Source organism: Mustela erminea, chromosome 14, assembly GCF_009829155.1.
Source record: "Mustela erminea isolate mMusErm1 chromosome 14, mMusErm1.Pri, whole genome shotgun sequence".
In the NCBI taxonomy this organism is placed as follows: domain Eukaryota; kingdom Metazoa; phylum Chordata; class Mammalia; order Carnivora; family Mustelidae; genus Mustela; species Mustela erminea.
Window position 1 is genome coordinate 54,707,683 of NC_045627.1, and position 24,156 is coordinate 54,731,838.

Below are 24,156 nucleotides of genomic sequence, written 5' to 3' on the forward strand. Positions count from 1 at the left end.
AGAAGAGGAAGCAGGCTCCCCGCAGAGCAGAGAACCCGATGCGGGACTCGATCCCAGGACCCTGAGATCATGACCTGAGCCGAAGGCAGCGGCTTAACCCACTGAGCCACCCAGGCGCCCCCCTCCACCTTTCTATCTGTGTCTACCAACCACTCTCCAGCTGAGGCCTACAGACTGAGTTGCTCCCTGCCTGGTGCCCTCCAGGTCCCAACCCCACAAAAGGCAGAAGATGTAGACCCCAAATGAAGACCTTGCCAGCTTCCCCCCAGAGCACCTGGCCCTGGCAACTTGGAGAGGATCCTAGAAAGGGGGCTTAGCAGGGCCTCAGTGGTCTTGGGGGCCACACCACTACTGGCTTTCTCTGGGGTCAGGAATGGAATCAGCTAAGGAGAAGGGGTACTGGATAGGGGTGGGACAAGACTAAAATAAGATAGAGGGGGGGGGGGAGCACCATTAGATCATCCACACAGCAGATCATTTGCCTTGGAAAACAGATACAAACATTCCTATGAGCCTCTATCCCACTATTTAGGCAAAGGGCTCCTTACCATATTGTGAGCCCACCAAACAGGGCTCAAGAAGGAATACTACTAACAACTCTACATTCATAAGTATGACTTGAAAGCAATGAACCTATTCCCTAAAAACCACAGATTACCCCCTCCCAAAAAGATAGTCTGAATAGTCATATAACTATTAAAGAAACTGACTTGTAAAAAATAAAAAGAAATCTCCAGGCTTACATTGTTTTCACTGGAGAATTGTATCAAATATTTAAAGAAGAACTAACACAAATTTTATGCTATCTACTCCAAAAAATAAGAGGAAATATTTCCCAGCTCATTTTATGAGGCCATTATTACCCTGATAACCCAAACCAGAGTGTATCAAAACAAAACAAAACTACCGACCAATATCTCATTAATTTAGATGTAATAAGCCTCAACAAAATATTATCAAACCAAATCCAGCAATGTATAAAAAGGATTATACACCTCAGTCAAGTGGAATTTATTCCACATATGTAAGACTGGTTCAATATATAAAATCCATAGTATAATCTACCATATCGATACTAAAGAAGAGAAATATTAAGATCATTCAACTGATGTAAGAAAAAGCATTTCAGGGGCACCTAGGCTCAGTCGGTTAAGCATCTGGTTTTGGCTCAGGTCATGATCCCAGAGTCCTGGGATTGAGCTCCCCATTCCTTCAACTCCCTGGTCAGCAGGGAGTCTGCTTTTCCTTCTCCCTCTACCCCTCCCCCAATTCATGCTAGTATGCACACTCTCTCTTTCTCAAAAAAACAAAGAAAATCTTTTTTTTTAAAGAAAGAAAAAGAAAAGGTTGGATTTCATAAAATCCAACAACTACTCATGATAACAACACTCAGCAAACTATGAATAGAAAGGAAATTCTTCAAATTGATAAAGACCTAAAGTAACACCAAACTTAATTTTAAAATCAAATGCCTTCTCCCTAAGACAGTAACAAACAAGGATGTCTGCTTTCATCACCTTAAGCATCATGGTGCGGGAAATTCTAGTTAGTGCAATAAGTCAGAAAAAACATAAAGGGGATACAGATTGGAAATAAAGAAGGAAAATTATCTCTATTGATGACATAATTTTCGATGTGAACAATGTCAAAAAAAAGCAATTAAAAAAAAAAAAAAAAACCTTTGGAGTGCCTGGGAGGCTCAGTTGGTTAGGCAACTGCCTTCAGCTTAGGTCATTATCCTGGAGTTCTGGGATTGAGTACCACATCGGACTTCCAGCTCCATGGGGAGTCTGCTTCTCCCTCTGACCTCCCCTCTCATGCTCTCTCTCACTCAAAAAAAATATATGTAATTTAAAAAGAAAAGAAAACCCTCTGATAACCACTAAGTTCAGCAAGATCATGGGTCCAGGGGCACCTGGGCAGCTCAGTAGGTTAAGCCTCTGCCTTCAGCTCAGGTCATGATCTCGGGGGTCCTGGGATCAAGCCCCGCATTGGGCTCTCTGCTCAGCAAGGGGCCTGCTTCCCCACCCCTCTCTCTGCCTGCTGCTCTGCCTACCTGATCCCTCTCTCTCTGTTGTCAAATAAATAAAATCTTTTTTTAAAAAGTCACTAGGTCCAAAAGCAACATAAAAATTAATCAATTTTCTATATACTAAACAATAAACGTGTGAAAACTGAAATTAAAAATGCAATATCATTTATGATCTTTCCTAAGAAAATTAAATACTTAAGTGTAAACTTAACAAAACATGTATAGGATCTATATCCTGAAAATTATGAAATTCAGTTATGTAAGATACTGCCATTAGAAGAAACTAGGTGAAGGACACAGGGACCTCCCTGTACATTTTTTCTGACTTCCTGTGAATCTAAAATTATTTCAAAATAAAAAGTTTTAAAAATATATGAACTGAAAAAAATTGGGAATAATAGTGTATTCTCGCACAGACAATAATGGGTGAGAACATAAGCACGTGCTGTGTATGAATATGGTTGTATAGGAACATGCTGTGAAGGGGTACAGACTGTATTTATGTTATAGTTTGTGTGAATGAGTACAAGGTATATGTTTGTAAGCAGGTTGATCACTGTCAGCAGAATGCCATTCAGTATAATCCTAAAGTCCCAGCACCACCCTGGGAAGAAATTCTCCAGGGATCATTCTCCAGGGATTCTAAACTGTGCAGAACATGGTATGATTATTTTTGTCCCCATAACAACCCCTTCTGAGACCCCTCAACTCATCCCTACAAACATCTGATATTTTCTAAGTACAATGCACCACATTTCAGTGATAATTATCTTCAACCATACAGAACCCTGGAAAGTTCCTGAAACAGTTTAATCCCCTCTGCCTTCTTGGGGGTTTCCTTGAAAAGGGCTGTGGTTACTGGGTCCCTTTCATAATTGAGAAAAACAAGTCTTGAAGGGGAAAATTACATGGAAATGCGGGACCCCCATAAAGGGAGTCAACTGTGGAGAACATGTGCTTTGGAATTTTTTTTTAAAAAATTGGATTTGAATCCATACTCTACCTTTATTATGAAATTGGAAAACTTTTTATGAGACACTGAATATGTTTCTTGAAACTTTTAAAATATAAAAGCTGCAAAATGGCATCACACTTCCTACCCTACTAACACCTTAAAGTGTATGAAAAAATTACATAAGATAAAGGTAAGGTATTTGGCATATATATGCTAATTATTTGCTTAATTTGTTAAAAGACATAGAACTGGGATTTTCAATGGTATCTGGTCAGGCTGCCATTCTGGTTTTTCTTCTTCCTCACTACCTCAAGAACATGTTCTTCCAAGTGGGCCTTTTCCTGTTCCAAACAGCAGAGTCTGAGAAGAGCTGTTGCCCTATTAGAAGGATGTAAGTCTCAGGTCTGTCCCTATATCCCTTTGTTAACCATCTGACCTATCTCCCTCCCTAGAACTTTAAGCTGGACTTTTAGATGGTCCCATCCACCCCCACCCTACCCCAGGGACAGATTTTTTTTTTTTAAGATTTTATTTATTTATTTGACAGAGAGAGATGACAAGAGGCAGAGAGGCAGGCAGAGAGAGAGAGGAGGAAGCAGGCTCCCCGCTGAGCAGAGAGCCCGATGCGGGACTCGATCCCAGGACCCTGAGATCATGACCTGAGCCGAAGGCAGCGGCTTAACCCACTGAGCCACCCAGGCGCCCCCAGGGACAGATTTTTAAAGGGGAAAAAAAGCACTGCCCTGACAAGAGGCAGTCTCTTGGCTTAGCAGGGTTTGCAGTAACAAGTTGAATGACTTCAGGAAAATTTCATTTTGTCTTAGTTTTCTACATCTATAAAATGGTGATAGTATTGGAAAGATAAGGTTCTTGGTTGCACATTATAGAAGTCAAAATAATCCAGGTGACACAGTCTTAGATTCTTGGAAAGTGGGAAGAGCCGTAAATGATACATGTTCTAATGCTCTAATTGGTTTTTATATGAAAGTACAATATATGGTTTACATATTCCAAAGAGCATTGCCTCCCAGGCCTTTCTCAGATGGCTGCCATCTTTACAGGATTGGTGGTCAGCTTTTGCTGTTGAAGTAATATTTGGAGCTCTTAGATGGACAGAAAAAAAGCTCAGCACTCTGGCAGATGATGTCAGAAACCCTGTGGGCAGCAGATTCATGGCATCTATAGAGAGCATATTCATAGCATCTATAGAGAGGATCCATCTAAAGTCCATTTTCATAACTGCAAGTTGACTATGTAATATAAACTCCTTGAAATTTGTTGATATTTTGCCATTTTTAATAGGATTTTTGTGACTTTTTCACGTTTTCTTTAAATTTTTATTTATTTATTTATTTGAGAGAGAGAGAGAGAGAGAACAAGTAGGCAGAGAGGCAGGCAGAGAGAGAGGGGGAAGCAGGCTCCCCACCAAGCAGAGATCCTGATGCAGGGCTCAATCCCAGGACCCCGAGATCACGACCCAAGCCAAAGGCAGAGGCTTAACCCACTGAGTCACCCAGGCACCCTTTTTCACATTTTTTTAAAAAGTTATTTTCTGCTTTGGGGGTCCACTATTCTATATTTACCTACTAAATCAGGCTTAACAGTGTTTTTCTGATCTTGTACATCCCCAGCAGATTTTTGTTGACTTCATTTTTTATCTGTAAGAGGTATGTCAAAATACCCAAGTTTGATAGTAATTTGTCAATTTCTCCTATCCTAAAAGTCTTTGATGTATAGATTTTTAAAAAAATTTTTCTTTCTTTAACACACAGAGATCACAAGTAGGCAGAGAGAAAGGGGGAAGCAGGCTCCCTGCTGAACAGAGGGCCCAACGTGGGGCTCGATCCCAGGACCCAGAGACCATGAACTGAGCTGAAGGCAGAGGCTTAACCCTCTGAGCCACTGAGGCGCCCTGATGTATAGATTTTTGAATATAGGATATTGAAATCTAATGGTGACTTTTCCATTGGATTGTTAGGGGGTAATAACTAATTGCAGTGGATTCAATAGAATGGGAATAGGAAACATCTCTTAAAGACAATTTTTGAGGGGTTTTGCAATAAAGAGGATCAGAGAAATAGGGTAATAGCTTGAGAGAAATGGGATGAAGGATAAAGAAGTATTTTATAGAAGATATTACAGCATATTCATTTGCATGTTGCTGATTCAGTATGGAATGAAAACCTGGTAATACAGAAGAGAGAGGGGAATGCCATACAATTCAGGGTGCAAATGGAGAGTTTTCTTAAATAGGAACTGAGGCTGTTCGTTCAGAATGGAAAGTAGAGTGTACAGATTCCAGTGGAGAAAGGTGGACAGATGGATTTGTAGGACAGTATAGTTTTCTTTTCTCATAGAAAGCAAAGTCATCAGCTGTGAGTGAAATGGGAGGAGTTGTTAGAGGCTTAAAGAGTGAGGAGAAGCTATGAAATTGTTAAGAGAATGAATGGACTAAGCAAATGTAGTAGTATAGCTGGGCAGCATTAAGGGCCCACTTGACCTTAGTGGTCATAAATTGAAAGTGACACCAGTCACCTTGGCCCTGTGTTTTTCTAAGGCCACATCTACTACACAAGTGCAAGCACAGAACAGGCAGAAAATTGGATTCAACCAGGTTTGGTGTTTTATCCAGAGATATAACCAAGGAAGACATGGGCAAGAGAGCTGACAGGACATGCAAAGGACTAACAATAGTGATGAGCCATGGCCTCTAAATTGGTTGAGGAGGTAACTGAGAACATCAGAAAGTGAGTGTCACAGCAAGGGTGACAGAATCAATGGATCAGGGAATATTTAGGAGAGCAGTAAGGTCCTAGGGAGATACTTTATGTTCTTCAGACAAAAGGTAGGAAAGCAACTTAGGAGCAGCCTCTCCAAATACGGTAGGTCACCCAAATGTGTCCCTGTCCTAATCCGAAGAAACTGGATGTTACCTTATACAGCAAAAGGGACTTTGTGAATGTGATTTAAGATCATTATGTAGGGAAATAATCCTGGATTATCCAGGTGGGCCTGATGTAAGGCCTCACATGAGTTCATAGAAGAACACAAGAAAAGTCAGCGCAAGAGAAGGTAATGTGATGACAGAAGCAGAGATTGGAGATAAGCACTTTGAAGATGGAAATAGAAGCCACAGCCAAGGAATAGAGGCTATCAAATGTACTTTGAAAAAGACAATCAAATCCTCCTCTAAGCCTCCAGAAGGAACCAGCTGTCCTGATACCTTGACTTTAGCCCAGCGAAATTGATTTCAGACTTCTGACCTCCACAACTGTAGGAAAATAAATGTTTGTTGTTTGTCACTAGGTTTGCGGTAACTTATTACAGCAGCAATTGGACACTAATACACCAAGGAAGGGGGAAGATACAGAGGAGATGTCCAGGCAACAGTTAACTCCCAGAATAAATCTGAAGGGAATGTCCTGGGAGAGTTGGAAGTGGCCCTGTGCCCCTCAGCAAGGGGTGAAGGTAATGAAGGTGCAGCCTAGGAGGATTTTGATCTTCACCCCCTTGAAGGCTGTTTAACAGTTAGAAGGGTTTTAAGGGGGTAGGGTTTGTTTCACTGGTAAATTTATGATACACAGTATTAAGTACTATCGAATTTTTAAAAGCAAACCATAGGCCCATACATATGGCATGATCCCATGCTTTTTAAAAAGTATGTCTGGGGGCGCCTGGGTGGCTCAGTGGGTTAAAGCCTCTGCCTTCGGCTCAGGTCATGGTCCCAGGGTTCTGGGATCGAGCCCGGCGTCGGGCTCTCTGCTCAGCAGGGAGCCTGCTTCCCCTGCTCTCTCTGCCTGCCTCTCTGCCTCCTTGTGATCTCTGTCTGTCGAATAAATAAAATCTTTAAAAAAAAAAAAAAAAGTATGTCTGTGCATAGTTGTGTGTGTACATGTAGGAAAGAGTTCTGAATGCCACAAGACTGATCACCTCACGTCAGTATCTTTGCTCCAATAACCCCCATTTAAAAGTGCAAAGCATACCCCACCACACACCCACTCCAACACACACTGCACCCCTTAACCCTCCAATTCAGCTCTATTTTTTCCGTAACACACTATCGCTTTATAACAAACTATACCATTTATGTATAAATAAATATTGTTGTTTGCCCCACTAAAGCTTAATATCCGCAGTGATTTTCAAGTTCCTGGAACATTGTAGGCCCTCATGTTTGCCAAATGCATGAACTTTGGAGTCAAGATGGTGATGTCGAATAGCATATATTCGTTTCAGAATATTTTTAAGGGTAAAGATAAAATAACAGGTGATATTTACAATTTTTTCATGCCAGAAGCCCTTCAGCAAAATAAAAAACCCTTTAATAGGTATTCCTAAAATAATCCTTCAGTTTGTAACAACAAAAGAAAGAAAAAGAAAAAGAAAAAAAAAGGTAAGGTAACTTGAACAAATTAGTCCCTAACCTCAAAGAACAGCATACTACACGCAGACGCCAGGGACGGGAACCCGCCCTCGGCCCCAAGGCCCACGAAGCTCGGACCTTCGCCGGAAGCGAGTGCCGGAAGTGGGCGTGGTCATGCCCCAGCTTTCTGGGACTTGTAGTTCCAAGACCTTAGGCGCGGGCGCGGGTCAGTGTTGGGAGTCCTTGCTCTTCCAGGTATCGGATTCCACGTGGGAGGTGAGACGCTCAGGACCGGACAGCCAGCGCCGCGGACAGCGAGGCGTCCGGTGGATGGGATATGGGAGTGCCTCGGGGGAGGCGTAGGGCCGCTGACACTCGGAAGCCTAGTTAGGTTGCTGTGGGAGGGCGCGCGACCTGGAGGAGGTGCGGCCCGGGGTTGCACGTGTGTCCAGGCGTCGCGACCGCCGCTCTGTCCGTCAGACCTGGCTGTGATCACCTGAGTTTGAGGTCCCCAGCGCTGAAGTGGGTGCGGCTCCGAGAGGCCAGTCTTTCACCCGGTTGAGCTTTGGCTTTGGCCGGCCTGGAGGCTCCGTAGTTGGCCGCACCGGCCATTTCTGTGCGGGTGACTGGCCTTATTCCACGGGTTTCGGTGGACGTTAGGCGACCGAGAGGGGCTTCTTTGAGGGACCCAGGTTTCTGTCCCCACAGCACTGTCCTACCACCCCAGAAATGAGACAGGTCGGGGAAAGCGCCTCAGGGAGTCGAAATTCATTCTGAAGCAAAGCATCCAAGCCAAGAGCCCCTCCTGGTCTTTCTCGAACTTCAGGGCAGAAATCAGAAACCCTGAGCAAATGGACACAGTGTGACTGGGGGCGATGGAATTTATTCAGCCTCGTGGCTTCGTTGGGGAGGCTTGGCTTGTTTAATTCAAAGCCCTGTGGAGAGAGGTGAGGGAGGCGTCTCAGGGGAGGGCATGTGAGGGGCTGACTGAAAAGGGATTAGTAGCAGGAGCACTTTTTTCCTACAGTCTTTCTGGAGTGGCAAGTCTGTATTCCTGCAAGGTGGACCTGATTTTCATGGCTTTCTCTCTTTCTCTAACTCTACCATTCCAGGACTCTGTCCTTCCAGAGAGGAGGAAATGACCAAATTCCAGGTGAGTTGGGGTTTCTTCTCTGAAAATGCCTTGTCTCCGAGAGTGAACATAATCTTTCTTGCTTGGAGCAAAGGAAGAACATCAGATTTAATTGAGTGCCTATCTGGGGCCAGGTTCTGTGTTTGTTCTGTACATTCTTTTTATTGTCAGACTTCAGTGTGAGACATACACTTTATAAATAATGGGTGTTAGGACATGAATATACTGAGGACATGTAGCTATCAAATGATGTTGCCAGAGCCTGCACAGGTGGCTGCTTACTTTAAATTACACATCATTTTTCACTGAACCACCCTCCCTCCATGAACTTGGCCCACTCCCCAGAGCACTCATCTATTCTATTGAAAGACTCCACACAGCATCTTTGCCTGGTCCTCTTTCAAAGTCACCCTTTTCCTGCCAAGACTTTTCACTTATAATTGAAAGTTAATCAGTTATCACATGCTCTGGCCAGTGTTCAGTGGTCTCAGGAAAACAAATAGAATTATAAATTGTGCTTTTCTTCATGAGCAGATTCCATGTATGAAAAAAATAAAATACACATATTAACAATAACCATTTACTAAATATTAAAAAATTTGTTAAATGCCAGCCCAGTAGTTACCAAATCAGTCCCAGAAATGCTTCTAACCAGGATGTTCATCAGAGTTATTTGTGTGTGTTTTTAAGAATTAAAAGTCATAGGCACTCCCTCCAACCCCAAACCTACTAAAAGGAGAATTTCACTTTTTTTTTTTTTTACTCCCATTGGCCAAAGATTTCTTGGATTTATTGTGAGAAACTTCTCTGCATACTTGATGTGAACATCATTAAGGTACGTAAGATGGGTTATTCATCTTTTATGCTCTGATTGCTTTGTTCCCTTTACCAAAATATCTACATGTTTAATTGGTACAATAAATTGTTAAATTACCGAGTAGCACTTTTTAAGAAACTGATTGCTCATTTGTCTCTATAAAACCATTCCTAGAAAGTTACCTCAAGATTGACACTTAAGACACAGAATGTTTGAAATGGAAGGGATCAGCCAGCCCCCTCTCTGCCTTGGTGCTGGCATTTTACCAAGAAGAGCTCTAATTCTGAGAAAGCTGAAGGGAAACACAGTGTCCTTTGTTGCAGAGCAGCAGAGTCAGAAGGAAACCCCATGTCTTCCATCTCAGTGCTTTTCCCTCTCCATAACTAAACAAATCAATTACACCAGAAGTTACTTGAGCGAAATATCAGGCTGGATTTTAAGGAAGAAATAATTGTTTCTTAATACCACTACCAGCAAGACCATCTTTTTGCTTGGCAAATACAGTTCTTGCATACATAGGAAGAGAACATGAGCTCTTATAAAAATCAGTTTAGAAGGCAGCAAGCTGCCTCAGGGTCCTGAGAATGCCATCTCTATGCCTAGAAAGGGAGTTGAGAACTTCAAGGGAAATTTATGTAAATAAGACCCTGCGCTCTCTATATTTTCCCTCCTTTTCCTCTACCTGGTCCTTGATGAAGATTATTTATCATGAAGTTGGGAGTTGCTAATACAGTGAAATTTTGGGATTCTGGTATATGTTAGTAACATATACCATATACCATCATTTATTTTTTTTATTTTTTTATTTTTTTTTAAATTTATTTGACAGACAGAGATCACAAGTAGGCAGAGAAGCAGGCAGAGAGAGAGGTGGAAGCAGGCTCCCTCCTGAGCAGAGAGCCTCATACGGGACTCAATCCCAGGACCCTGGGATCGTGACCTGAGCCAAAGGCAGAGGCTTTAACCCACTGAGCCACCCAGGCGTCCCAATAACCTGAATTTAAAGAAAGGACTTCATTCCGCCAATACTTACTGAGTGTTCTCTTATGTACCAGACGTTGTCCTTGACTCTGCTGAAAGGGACAAGTCCCAATTTAACCCCTCCTTTTCTGACCTTGAGTAGGTCACTTCACTGTCATGAACCTTGGTTTTCTCATCTTTAAAAGTATGAGTTTCCTTGATGATCTTGAAGTTCAGTTTTACTTGTATCTTTTCATTATTCATTTAAGTTGAATATGAATTTATAAATATCATTTAGATTCCTAGTCAGTTGAGCTAGTTGCTGGGGATTTCAAGATTAGCAGAACATGGCCATTATCCTTTAGAATCTTGTAGCCAATTTGGAAGACAGATTTTATATCTTTGGTAGAGAGATGTGAAAAATACTATGAGATCTTGGAAGAGATCATGATTGAGAAAGGTAGTTGTTGATTGTCCTGAAATTAGGAGTTGCAAAATGGATTGGAGAAATACAACTCAAGGCAGAAGCAGCATGTAAAGGGCTATTCTAGATTATAGCATGACATTTGGTTGACTACAGGTAATCCAGTGCGATGACAGCTCTTGTCCATCTCCTGACTTCAGCATTACTATTTCCTACCTTTAAGTAAGTTGTTGGATCCAGGGAGATGAGCTCTGGAAAAGAAGTGGAAAGCCACATGATACATGTAGTTTTAAAGAGTTTGACATTTGTCAGGTGGGAACAGGAAAGGAAACAACATGACTTTCCCCTTTGGTTGGCCTTCAGGATACTGAGTCTATCTTGGGTGTAATTTATTAGCTCCACTGATAGTGGGGCCGGGATGGGGGGCAGGGAGGCCCTCTTAATTATTCAGATTCCTTCATTCCCAGCTTGTCTTTAGCAGAACCACTATTTTCTTTCCCTTTTCCTTTGTCATGCTGATTCCTTTCATTTGGCCCACTGTCCTACCATTTCCCTTTTTTTTTTTAAGATTTTATTTATTTGACAGACCGAGATCACAAGTAGGCAGAGAGGCAGGCAGGGAGAGAGAGGGAAGCAGGCTCCCTCTTGGGTGGCCTCCCTCTGGGTGGCCTGGAGCCACCCAGGCACCCCTCTTTTTTCCTTAAAGATTTTATTTATTTATTTGACAGAGAGAGATCAAAAGTAGGCAGAGAGGCAGGTGGTGTGGGGGCGGAAAAGAGGCTCCCTGCTGAGCAGATAGCCCCATGCAGGTCTCTGTCCTAGGACCCTGAGATCATGACCTGAACGGAAGGCAGAGGCTTAACCTACTGAGCCACCCAGGCACCCCCTGTCCTACCATTTCTTATCCAAGAACCTTCAATCTACTGCAGAGTTAATAGTCCATTAATATATCCTTTCAAAAAGAAAATATAAATATAAATACATTTATATTTATTTGTATTTATATATTATATAGACATATACATATATATATTTTTACCCTTTCCATTCCTGGCATGGAATTCTCCCCACCACTTTGTCTGTGAGATCTTAAAAAATTAATGATTCTTTCAGCCTGTGGAATGAAAGACGACAAAACTTGTATTTTAAAGACTTGGTAAGGAGTTATTGTGATCTAGGTTAGATGAGGGCCTTACCTAGGACAGTGGCAGTGAAAATAAAGAAGAGATAACACTTTGGAGAGAAATTTGGGAAATGAGTTGACAAGATCTGAAGTGGTTTGAATATTATTGAGGTTGGTAGGAGTTTTAGACTATCCAGATGACTGAGTGGAAAAATGGATAACAAATGAAAGGAAAAAAGGTAACTGATGGACTTAGATTCAGAAGGAAGAAATGGATTGGAGCATGCATCGGGACAGGTTAACCTTGGACAGAAAGCAGCCTTGTTCTCTGAGGTGGAGAAGAAAGTCTGAGAGGGGCTAATTCTACAGCTCCATGTTCCCTAGGTGCTGTGGTCTTAATGGGTGTCTGTATGGCTCCCTGAGGCAGCAACCTCCACTTCTACACCTTCTCTGTCCCATCTTTGCACAGGCACTTGCAGGCTTTTTTCTTTTATTTTCTTTTTAATATTCATTTATTTATTTTAGAGAAGGGGAGAGAGAGAGCACATATGGGAGTAGCGGCAGAGGAAGAGGGCAGTCGTCCAGCAGACTCCCCACTGAGTGTGGCCCCCCCCAACACAGGGCTCAATCCCAGGACACTGAGAGCATGACCTGAACCGAAATCAAGAATTGGATGCTTAGCCAACATCCGGGTGCCACCGATCTTGCAGGCTTCTTGAGCCCAGTCTCATCTCTTTCTCCTCAGACACAGTGGAGGAGGAAACTGCCAGCTTCCCTTATCATTACCTTTTCCGCTGGTGATAAGTAGGATAATCCGGTCACTCCTGCAAGCAGCCTGGTTTTCTTCAGTTTCCTGAGAAGTATGTGGGTAGTGCCCCTCAGGCCTGAGGTGTCAGAGTTTGAAGGTTATCCGGTACTTCCCTAGCCCAAGTTGAGCTGCTGCTTTGGCTTCACTCAGTTCTCAGTCACATTCTGTCATTCTGCTTCTCAGGGTGTGGCCCGAAGGCTGGTGCCAGTCCACAGACTGCTTGTTACCAGTCTGCATACAGATAAGGAGAGAAACTGAAAGTGTTTAAAAATGTTCTGTCTGTTGAATCTAATATTTTTTAAATGGCATTGATATTTTATACATCTGGATTTTTATTTCTAGTAACTCTTTTTTATTGTATTTTGCAAAAATATCTGACAAAAGTGTGACACATTAGAAACTTTTCAAAATAAACTGGTCCTTCACCAGAGGTACTTTGAGAAGTGTTGCTCCATCAAGAGAACGCTGGAAGGAACCAGTGTTACTGTGAAGTTAACTAAACATCTGGATTCCGATCAGATGCCAGGCATTGCTTGAGGCCTTGAGGATATAAGGATCAAACCTCTCTCTGTTCTTAAGGAATATGTATCTTAGTGGGGAGAGACAGTTAAATAAGAAACCAAATGAATAAATAAGAAAATGGGGTAAGATATAAGTAGTATAAAGAAATTAAAACAAGAAGTGATGGTTTCTGGATTCCACTGTGGATTAGACAGTCAAGGAAATGCTTCTCTAAGGAGTTGGCAGTTTGGTTGAAACCTGAAAGATAAGGAACCAGGTGTGTGAAGATGTGGGAAAAGAACGTTCTGGGCAGAGGGGACAGCCAGTGCAAAGGCCCTAAGTTGAGATGGGTTTGATGTTGTCAAGGACCTGCAAGGTCACTGGGGCTGAGTGTGACAGATAGGAAGGAGTGATTCAGATTGAGATTGGAGAAATGACAGGACCCCAGTCTGTAAAACCCTGTAGGCCAAGATGAAGGGTCTGGATTTTACTTGACATCCATTGCAAAGCCTTTGGAGGGTTTCATCCCTGAGGTGGTATATGTTTTAAAAGATTACCCTGGCTACTATGTAGAAAATTCATTCTGTTGAGGAGCAAGTGTGGAAGCAGAGAGACAAATTAGGAGGTTGGTACAGTTGGAACTTCATGATGGCTGGGGCGTATAACCATACCTGTGCAAGGTGGAGAGAAGTGGGTAGATTCTGATACATCTTAGAGGTAGGACTTGGTGATAATAAAATGTGAGGGAGAGAGGAGAGAATCAAAATGACTTCTGAGACTGGCTTCAGCAATTGGGTGCGTTATGTGATCATTTACTAAAGTGGCGACCCCTAGGGAAAAGCAGATATTGATGGAGATTGTTGGGAGCAAGAGTTCCATGGGGGCCTATTAAATTTTAAGTGCCTCTTAGACATTCAAGTGCAGATGTTGGGTAAAAGTATGGAGCCTGGAGGTGAGGAGAAACATGGCTGGAAGTAAGTATTTGGGAATACCTAAGGAGAGTATCTTATGGTTTGTGTATGTGTGCTATTTTCTTTTTTCCAGAAATGTTCAAGTACTTAGTTTAGAACAAGAAAGAACATATGTTTGATAGGACCAGAGAAAGACTTAAGATCAAAAGTATACTTGGACTGGGAAGAAAAAAAGCAGAAGAGTTCAGGGTGGTGATCTTGATAAACCAGGTGTGATGGAAGAGGAAGAACAAAAAGGTCAGGAAGGTGTTTTTAGGGAGTAGGTTATTAAGAGATTAGTATTCAAAAGCAGAGTGGTCTCCACAGTGAAATGGCCCTGGTCATGGTTTTTGAGCGTAAAGAAATGAGACAGGGATGACTAGCACTATGAAGAAATTAAGAAATGTAAGGTTAGAGCATGCAGCAAATTGTTCTCTTTTGAGTGTTGAGGTTGTCAGAATGGTAGGACTGGGGTGGAAAGGACAACTCAGCAATGACCATGAGATGACAGTGGCAAGAAAAGATTCAGTAACTGGACAGCTTGAGCTTGAGTGAGTTGTGGGCAGGAGGGGAAGGATTTGGATAGAAGTAGCAAAGTAGTTGAGAAAGGAAAGCTGATCTAACAAAACTTGACTTAGATGACTCAGCTCCCTGAACTATACTCTTCTTCTGTCCCCTTCTCACCCTGTCCAGTGTTACCAGCCCCACCTTTCTTCCAGGGCATTTGTGCAAACAGTTGTCAGTTGAGGAGGAATGTGCTTGATGTTTTAGGAACTAGTAACATTCAAGGATGTCTCTGGGGGCTTCACTGAGGCAGAGTGGGGCTGCCAGGACCCCACTCAGAGGAAGCTGCACCGAGCTGTGATGCTGGAGAACTACAGCCAGTTACCTACGGTCTCCGTAGGTAAGAACAAGAGCCTGGACACCTGCCCACTGGACTCTTTGTTTTTTCAATTTTAAATAGTGTTGGGACCCCAGGGATTGTGGTTTAGGAATCAAAGTTTCCTTTTGGCACAAAGTATGTTTCTGATTATTGTAAGCAGCCAAAGAATTTGTCTTGTTAAAAATCAGAGAATGTAGCTTTACTGAGTTGTCTTAGAAACCATGTCCATTATAAAACCATCTCTTGGGAATGATTTTGCTTTATACATAGTTATCTGATCCCTCTGTTTCCCAGATGTAATCTCTCAGAGCAGGGTGAAGATCATTATATAAGGGAGAATGAACTCCAAAGAAATCAGCTAGGCACTGTGGCAGATTACAAGCCCAGACTAATACATAGAAGAGGAGTCCCTTTTGAAATATTCTGAGTTCTCTCTGAAGTTCTCTGGTCTGTGAAGAAAGCCAGGGCCTCCAAAAGATACTTTCCACATACTGACATACCTTTGTCTATTCACTTATTTCTCCTCTTCCTTTTCAGACAGTTGTTGTCTTTCCCATTTACACCTTCTTTTTTTTTTTTTTTATAAAGATTTTTATTTATTTATTTGACAGAGAGAGATCAGAAGTAGGCAGAGAGGCAGGCAGAGAGAGAGAGGAGGAAGCAGGCTCCCTGCCGAGCAGAGAGCCCGATGCGGGACTCGATCCCAGGACCCCGAGATCATGACCTGAGCCGAAGGCAGCAGCTTAACCCACTGAGCCACCCAGGCGCCCCCCCATTTACACCTTCTTATTGGTACTCTTATCTTTTCCCACACTTTCCCCACATTGGCCTTGTACCTACCATCTTGGCTTGGACTTTATTTTCATTAAATATCCCCACCCTACGGTATCTAATTTCCATTGCTTCTTTTCTTCCCATTCAGGGGTTCATCCATCTCCCCTTCTGAACATCAGACAAAACTTGTGATGGGACAAAATTTCATACCATAGAGAATGATATGGGTATAATTGACACAGTTTTTCTCAAAAACATTTAGACTATAAGATACATATATACATACTAGATTAAACCATGTGAAATTGCCATTTTGTAGTAAAAATGGACATTGTACAAAAACCACTGAAAAGAAGTAGCCTGTAATGGTAGCTTTCAGGGCTTTTTCCTACCTTTGTCCACATGGACAGATGGTGGCTTTCAGGGCTTTTTCCTGCTTTTGTCTTCATAACCGTGGTTCTCAAACCATTATTTTCAGCTACACCTGGGAAGCAAGGCAAGCACCACAGAATGAATTGGGTCTCTGTAAGTAGTCAGAGTCCCATGTTTCTATTTCCTTTATGTAAACCTAACGCCTGTGCTCTATCTTTGTACCAGAATTGCTTACCTGGAGGTCACTATTAAACTTTTGTCCCTTTCAGAGCTTTTCCTTTTTTAATTTTTTTTTTTTTTTGAGATTTACCAGTTCTTCTGATGGCTTTGATAGTGTTCACCTTAACCTTCAAATTTTTTGATATGTATGAAGTCATTGTTTTCTTGTTTCCTCTGGCCTTTCTCCTGTTACTTTTCTCTGCCTGTTCACTGGCTTCTCTGTCTTCCCTCCAGCTTTGGAAATCTTAAAAAGGTCCTTTGCCTCTAGATCACCATTTATCAGTGTTTCTCAACCTTTTTTTTTTGTTATCACCCCCTTAGTGTCAACATTGCCCCTGTTGAGAATGTACACTGTATCTGTCTGTACACTTGTCTGCCTTCCGCAAAGAGCTAGCACATGCAAAAATGGCCTCAATGATCCTTAATGTCTTTTATTTCCTATTCTTATATGAAACTCTCTTCCCATGTACTTTCTTGGCTATGGGCTATCTACACTTGAATATGCAGTGTCACTTCACATTCAGTGTACTGAGAATTTTCTAAGTTATTTTCCTTTTTTAACTTCTCATATTCCCACTTTTTTAGTATTAACATTCTACCAGCCGCCTAGATTAGAAATAAGCCATAAAGTTTATCCCTCGCCATCCCCAGCATCTGTAATTCTCTCATCAATTCTTTTTTTACTTGAAGTTCTTTTAAATTTATTAACATTCAGGTCTCACAGATTGCCCTCTAAAAAGGTACACTTAATGCTAACAGCGGTAACAATGAGACAGATTGTTTACATCATTCTTCAGGCTCAAGTTGGGTGTCGCAAGTAGGCTTATCTCCCTTAACATATAATTTATCATGTCACTCTTCACATAAAAACCTGGAATTACCCTTAGTTGCTGGTTTAGAACCTCAAAATTCCCTACCTGGATTTCTCTAGAAACTTTGATGATTACCATGCTCTGCTTCCTCATTAATTTGGTCCTTTAAGATGTTATTCAAAGTCTAGTATGAAACCTTTGACTACTGCTTCCATTTGACTCCCTTCTCAGAGCTTTCGATTTCTATCTCACAGTCTCATCAGACCTGATTGGATATTTTTTGTATGCTTTTATATTAACCTTGGATCTACAAGTCTGATTTATTTTCCTTGTTTCTAGCCAAGTTTCTGGAGGGAAAGCAGTGTATTTAATACTTCCTGTGCTGGGTAATAATAGTCAAGATTTAAAATTTGACTACTGTGGGTTTAGCAAAGAAGAAATATTAAGTAAACACAATATATTATTATAAATTGCTAAGTCCTGTGAAGGATAAAATAGTGTGCCCTGAGAGAATGAAGGTATGGGACAAGACAAGTGATTGTTGAAAGTTTCAGGGAAAGCCTCTGACATGACATTTCAACTGAGATCTAAGGGCTTCATAGGCATGACACAGGTGACTGGTTAGGGTAAGGATATTCCAAGCAGAGAGAATAGTACAAGGGAAAACCCAAGACCTGGAAGGAGTGTGGCAAGAATTCAGGGAGCACCTGAGAAGAACAGAGTGGGGAAGATATGGTGGGCAGGGCCTGGCTCATTTGTGGCATTGAAGGCACGGGTAAAAAGTGTGGATTCATGCTAAGTTCAGTGGGAAGCCAGTGGACAACATAGTGGTATGATCCAATTTATCCAGTATCAGTGGGACTGCTGTGTAGAAAGTGGTTTTGCAATGGAGGAAAAACGAAGTAGGATATGTGTTTCTAGTTTCAATCTTGGTGCTGGGTTTTCATTTTTAATTGATAAAAAATTGAGTGGTTGTCCAACATTTTTAATGCAAGTAAGATATAAAAATCTCAAAGAATCAACACAGAATTATTATGAAATGATATCACTAATGATAGTTAGTGTATCCTCTTTTTATGTACTCCATACATAGGTGTATATATTACAAATATATGTGTTAAAATTTTAAAAGATTATACTACATATATTTTTCTTTTTTTAAAAAAAATTTTTTTTAATGATTTTATTTATTTATTAGAGAGAGAGAGAGCATGAGAGGAGAGAGATCAGCCGAGCAGGGAGTCTGATGTGGGACTCAATCCCAGGACTCCAGGATCATGACCCAAGCCAAAGTCAGTCGCTTAACCAACTGAGCCACCCAGGCGCCCCTACATGTATTATTCAACTGACAATCTTATGCAGTATGTCTGAGAGATCTGTTATGACATAAATACTCCCTGTAAAAGAACCCCTTTTCTCATTACATCAGCATTTTCTTCTAATATTAAATACTCATTCTTTATAATATTTTAAATATTTTTAAAAACTAATATCACAAGGTTTCATAACTATTTATAGAACCTACCATTAATACAATATCTCCCCCACTGATTTTCATAGACCTTCCAGTTCTGCGGTCATTCCCAGGTATTGTACAGCAAGAACGTTGAGGCAGTGTCCTTTGACCATTTAATAACTTTGGCCCAGCACGTGACTTAACTGTTCCAAACTGCACTATTTTTCTTTTTCCTTTTTCTTTTGCCATTACTTTTAAAATTTGTGAACAAATAATACATTCACCTAGGTAAAGCAAATTCTATCAAAAGTCTTATTATAAAAGCCATTCTCCCTCTTCTGCTGCTCCTTATGCCGTAGGGTGGCTTCTCATAGTCACTTGGTTTTAATTCTTGAAAATATGCAGCTACTAATTTTTTTTTTAAAGATTTTATTTGAGAGCTAGAGGGGAAGAGAGAACACGAGCAGGGGCAGGGGGCCCAGACGGAGAGGCAGACTCCTCGATGAGCACAGAGCCCAGACCCCAGCACACTGAGATCATGACCTAAGCTGAAGTCAGATGCTTAACCAACTGAGCCACCCAGGTGTCCCATTACTTTTTTTTTAAAGGAACAAATACATTCATATGGTTTAAAAAAAAAAGCATAAAGTACACAGTGTTACTTGTCAGCTACACCTAAATAAAGCTGGAAAAAATGTACAATGGAAATTTTGAACATTCCCAAATGTACTAAATGTTTTTAAATTATTAAAATTATACTGCAAAAATAAAAAGGTGCACAATGTAAGCCTTCCTTCATGTCCCTAACTCCTCTCTTCCAGGTTATGGTCATTTGCTATCACAAGCCATCTGCAGTGAGTAAATCTTGCGCAGGTATCATTTCACAAGTTTGCCCGGAAATCTGAAGAATAAAACCCCCAAGCTGGAATGCTGAGTGCATACATTTATGATTTTGATAGATAATTGTCAAAATGTCCTTCTTTGGGGTGATACAAATTTACATTAACAAGCATTGTGTCTTCAGGTTTTGGGTAACAGGTGGAAAATGGTATCTCAGTATAGTTAGAGTTTATTATAATATACTGCTGTTTTTCAGTTTATCAATATTTTGTATTCTGTATTGACTTTCTTACATCACACATGAGGATTTAGCTCCTTTACATCATTTCCCCAACATGCCCATCCTCCCAAGATTTTTTTTTTTCAATATTTTATTTATTTGTCAGAGAGAGAGAGAGCACAGGCAGGCAGCACCCTCCCAAGATTTTATGTCAGGGTCACATCAGTGATTAATGCTTACATTGCTTTGACCTCATAACTCTTGTTCCTTGCAGGGTCAAGTACTGCACTATTGATTATAGTTCCTTTTTTATTTTTTCTTTCCTAAAGCTAATGTTTGCTTTTTAACTGTGGGGTGATTTCATCCCAGACTATTGTATAACATTTGGGTTAATTTGGTTAATTATTGTTTTGTATAGCAACAACTGATTGAACTTCATTGTTTTATTGACTTCTTTACTCATTGCTATTTCTTGTATCATGTATCATTTTTTTCACAATTACTTTTTCTCCGTAATTGGAAGATACTGCTCAGTTATCCTTATGTATCCAGCATTGCTAGTTGTTAGTTCAGTGTCAACATAATTCTCATTTATTTGCACACAACCTGCCTTTTCTGTCTGGATGCTTTTAGCATTTTCTGGGATTTGTTTCTTTCCTTGAAATCCAGAGGTTTCCCACATAACTAAAAGCATTCAGTTAGCCATGAATTGTGGATTCTACGAGATTTTTATCTATTAGTGCTTTGATCATTTCTTTCCCTCATTTTGTCTTCACTGTATTCATGGAACTCCTACAATATGGGCTTTTACTTTTATCTTTCCATCTTTCTGTCCTTTTACTCCACATTCTAGGAGGATCTCTCAGTCTTAAAACTTATTAAACATGTGTTAATTTTGCTACTCGACCCATCTAGATTTCAGACCTTAAGAGCAGTCTCCCTGACAGTAGTTATGACAGAAGTCACTTAACTTCTTCAACCTTGGGTTTCCTCATGGGTAGAATGGAGGTCCTATGAGTTCTCTTACGTGATAATGCAGCTAGAGCCTGAGTGCTTCACATGGGCCCAGTAGATCTTAGTTATTACAGTTGTTGCTTTTTCAATCCTTGGGTTAATTTAAAAGAATTCTGATTATTTTTTATAGCAATGTGTTTATATTTTATTAGATTATATTGTTTTTCTAAATGTGATATCCTCTCAGATTTCTTTGGGATTTTAATTATGTACCGTTTAAATTCTGTTTCCTCTGTTCATTATTTCTTGAAGCCAATCTTCATTTATGTTTGTTTTTTACTTTTTTTTGGTCTGCTTATATTATTTTTATTATGTTGATCTCATATTTCTTTTCAAGAGTCTTATGTTCCAGGGCACCTGGGTGGCTCAGTTGGTTCAGTGTCTGCTTTTGGCTGAGGTCATGGTCCCAGGATCCTGAGATCAAGGCTCTGCTTTGGGCTTCGCACTCCGTGGGGAGCCTGCTTCTCCCTCTGCCCCTCCTCCCTACTTGTGTTTTTTCTCTCTTTCTCTCTCTCTCAAATAAATAAATAAAATCTTTTTTTGTTTTTGTTAAAGATTTTATTTATTTATATGACAGACAGAGATCACAAGTAGGCAGAGAGGCAGAGAGAGAGAGAGAGGAGGAAGCAGGCTCCTTGCTGAGCAGAGAACCCGATGTGGGGCTCGATCCCAGGACCCCAGGATCATGACCTGAGCCGAAGGCAGAAGCTTTAACTCACTGAGCCACCCAGGTGCCCCTAAATAAAATCTTTTAAAAATCTTTTGAAAAAAAAAGTCTTACATTCACGGTATGGTACTGGACTATACTTCCTCAGCTGATGCTTGACCCTCTCTGGTACATTCGTGCTGTCCTTACAGAGGAGGCATCTGCTGATTGGGCTTGAGGTGACTATAAGAATCCACACGGAGGGTAATTCTACAACCACCTATTTGATGTTGCCTTTTCAGTCCAGTGAGTTACCTGGGACATCCTACGCTTCTCAAGCTCTAGCTCTGAGGTATCTCCCTTGTCAGAAATCCCATTTCAGGGGTTACCTTGAGCTTTTATTCTGGGCAAATGTGGAGTCACTTGCTTCTTTTTGTACTTTAATCAACCCTGTCATTGTGTAGGTTCAGTATTACCTCAACTTCTGCTACTCTCTCCAGCCCAAATAATACCATTAGAAGTCTTTCTTTGGCTGGCTTTTTATTCTTTCTTGAGGCTTTGTGTGGGCCACTACCCTGAGCCATCCAGGATTTCATTTTTGGCAGGGAAGGTATTTAGGGAAGTGGTACTGCTAATGGCAACAACTAGTCAAGCCATTAGAAATGCCTAACGTGAGGGGCGCCTGGGTGGCTCATTTGGAGGAGCATGTGACTCTTGACCTTGGGATCATGAGTTTAAGTCCCACATTGGGTGTGGGTATTCAAGAGATACTTGAATAGAATGAAAGAATGAGTGAGTGAACAGAAAAGAAAGAAAGGAAAGGCAGGGAGGGAAGGAAAGAGAAAGAAAGGCCTAATGTGAATTAATAAACCTGTTTCCAAGATCAACCTCTTTTTATAGTTGTTGGTTCTGAGTTTGGAATTTGCATTTCTAGGCTTTGTTGAGAAGATCTCTTAGTCTTTTGGAAGCCTTCTGTATGTGATTTGAGCTGTGCATTTGGATTTTTTTCTAGTTACCCCATCATTTGTCATCCACCTACTCTTCATCATCTCGGAGTTCCTCAACATTTTTATTCTGCTGATTGCAAACTTTCTTTTTTTCCAAGACTATTGTGGACTTCTTTTTTGTCATCTCAGTGTCATATTAAGATATTCACTCTAATTATTTTGACTGACATACATACTAGTAAGTCTAAAATCTGCATTCCTAGCCCAGCTCTCTCTCTCTCTGAGTTCTAGACCCATGTTACTGAACAGTTCAAGAATGTTCTACCAGCACCACAAATTAAACAAGTCAAAGTTTGTGTTTATTGGTTCCCTCTTCCCAGCTCCAACCTGTCTTACCATTTATACCCTCATACTGTCAATCAAGCAAAGAACTTGAGGATCTTGCTGGCGCCTCCTTCCAAGTTTAGTCATTGCATGATTTAGAATGAATCTCTCCCTTTCTCTCCGTAACCATCCTTATCATTTTATCATTTTGCTTCTGATTTGCTGCAGCAGTTGTTTCACTACCTAAAGTCTTGCTTATTTCTGATGGTGTTTATAATCACAAAGTTAGGCATTTCACTCCCCGCTGAAGTCCTTAAATTTTAAATCCCTGATAGTTGTAGCCCTAAATCCTTAGTGGTACACCCAAAGCCCTTTGTTCTGGCTCCAGTCCTCTTTTCCAGGGCACGTTCTTTACCACTATCACCTGTTTTATAGCCTCCATAAGAAGTTACTTACAGTTTTCCTGGGCATGTCAGATTTTCTCTACATTTTCACTATTTTTTTAATCTCCCTTATATTTGCTCCCAGAAATCTTCCCCAAGATTCAGGTCAAGTCTATACTCTGTGCTCCCATGACTGGTTGTGCATGCATCTGTTTTTGCACTTAGAGTGTTACTACTGTTGATTTTTTTTTTTTCTTCGCAGTAGGCTCTAGCTTGAATAGCAAAAGAATTTCTCTTTTCTTCCTTGTATACCCAGCACCTATTAAAGTGGGTTACTAATTAAATACAAATTTAATTAAAGTATAGTGAAGTGAAATGAAATGTTATTTGTGACAAGGACGTGGAATTCATAGCATCTGCAGGGTAGGGGAACACACTTTTATTGACTGTGCTTAAAAGGCAAGACAAGGGGACGTCTGGGTGGCTCAGTTGGTTGGGCAGCTGCCTTCGGCTCAGGTCATGATCCCCGCGTCCTGGGATCGAGTCCCACATTGGGCTCCTTTCTCCGCAGGGAGCCTGCTTCTCCCTCTGACTCTGCCTTCCACTCTGTCTGCCTGTGCTCGCTCTCGCTCGCTCTCTCTCTGACAAATAAATAAATAAAATCTTTAAAAAAAAAAAAAAAGGCAAGACAAGGTTTCTTATACAAGCTAAGATGTCTTGTACAGCTAAGTTTTCTCTTTCTGACACTAACCCAAAGGACATGACTATAAGGACAAGACTGAACATTTTCCAGTTATTAACTCTTCAGGCAATAGGCAGCCCAGTTCTCATCTGGGACACCTTGATGGTGTCAGTTAAGTCAGTTAAGCATCTGCCTTCAGTTCAGGTCGTGATCCGAGAGAGTCCTGGGATTGAGTTCAGCCGGCATCAGGCTCCCTGCTTAGTGGGGAGCCTGCTTCTCTCACTGCCTCTGCCCCTCCCCCTGCTTGTGCTCACGCTTGCGCGCGCTCTCTCTCTCTGACAAGTAAAGAAAATATTTAAAACAAAAAATAAAATCTTGAAATCTACTCTTTGTGTGTTTTTATCACTGAATTCTCTTTGTTCCCTAGGAGACTTGAATGAAAATTCTATGGAGAGTCTTCAAGAGAAAGGACTTAGGGATGGATCTATTATATAGGGGCTTTTCTGCTGGCTAATTTTA

The 24,156-nt window shown here is 41.1% G+C and overlaps 2 protein-coding genes across 5 annotated transcripts in view; one reads left to right on the forward strand and one right to left on the reverse strand.

The window, feature by feature from the left end:
- The first annotated feature begins 5,690 nt into the window (after positions 1–5,690).
- Positions 5,691–24,153, forward strand: LOC116572829. Its single transcript, XM_032312204.1, has 7 exons — positions 5,691–5,734; positions 7,419–7,564; positions 7,606–7,773; positions 8,463–8,503; positions 9,261–9,317; positions 14,837–14,969; positions 24,065–24,153. Exons 1-7 carry the CDS (start codon positions 5,691–5,693, stop codon positions 24,130–24,132), a joined length of 657 nt encoding a protein of 218 aa, XP_032168095.1. The 3' UTR covers positions 24,133–24,153.
- The window catches only part of LOC116573641, an 84,888-nt gene continuing 69,258 nt past the window's right edge, over positions 8,527–24,156 (reverse strand). The window contains exons 3-6 of one of the 4 annotated variants that reach the window (XR_004278905.1): positions 16,115–16,206; positions 12,593–12,845; positions 10,333–10,934; positions 8,527–8,564 (exon numbers count right to left, since the gene is read on the reverse strand). The gene's annotated coding sequence lies outside the window, so the exon portion shown is untranslated. Of the gene's footprint in view, positions 8,565–10,242; positions 10,935–12,592; positions 12,869–16,072; positions 16,207–24,156 lie in introns of those variants that run through there. The other 3 variants (XR_004278906.1, XR_004278904.1, XM_032313846.1) reach the window with 3 other exon arrangements.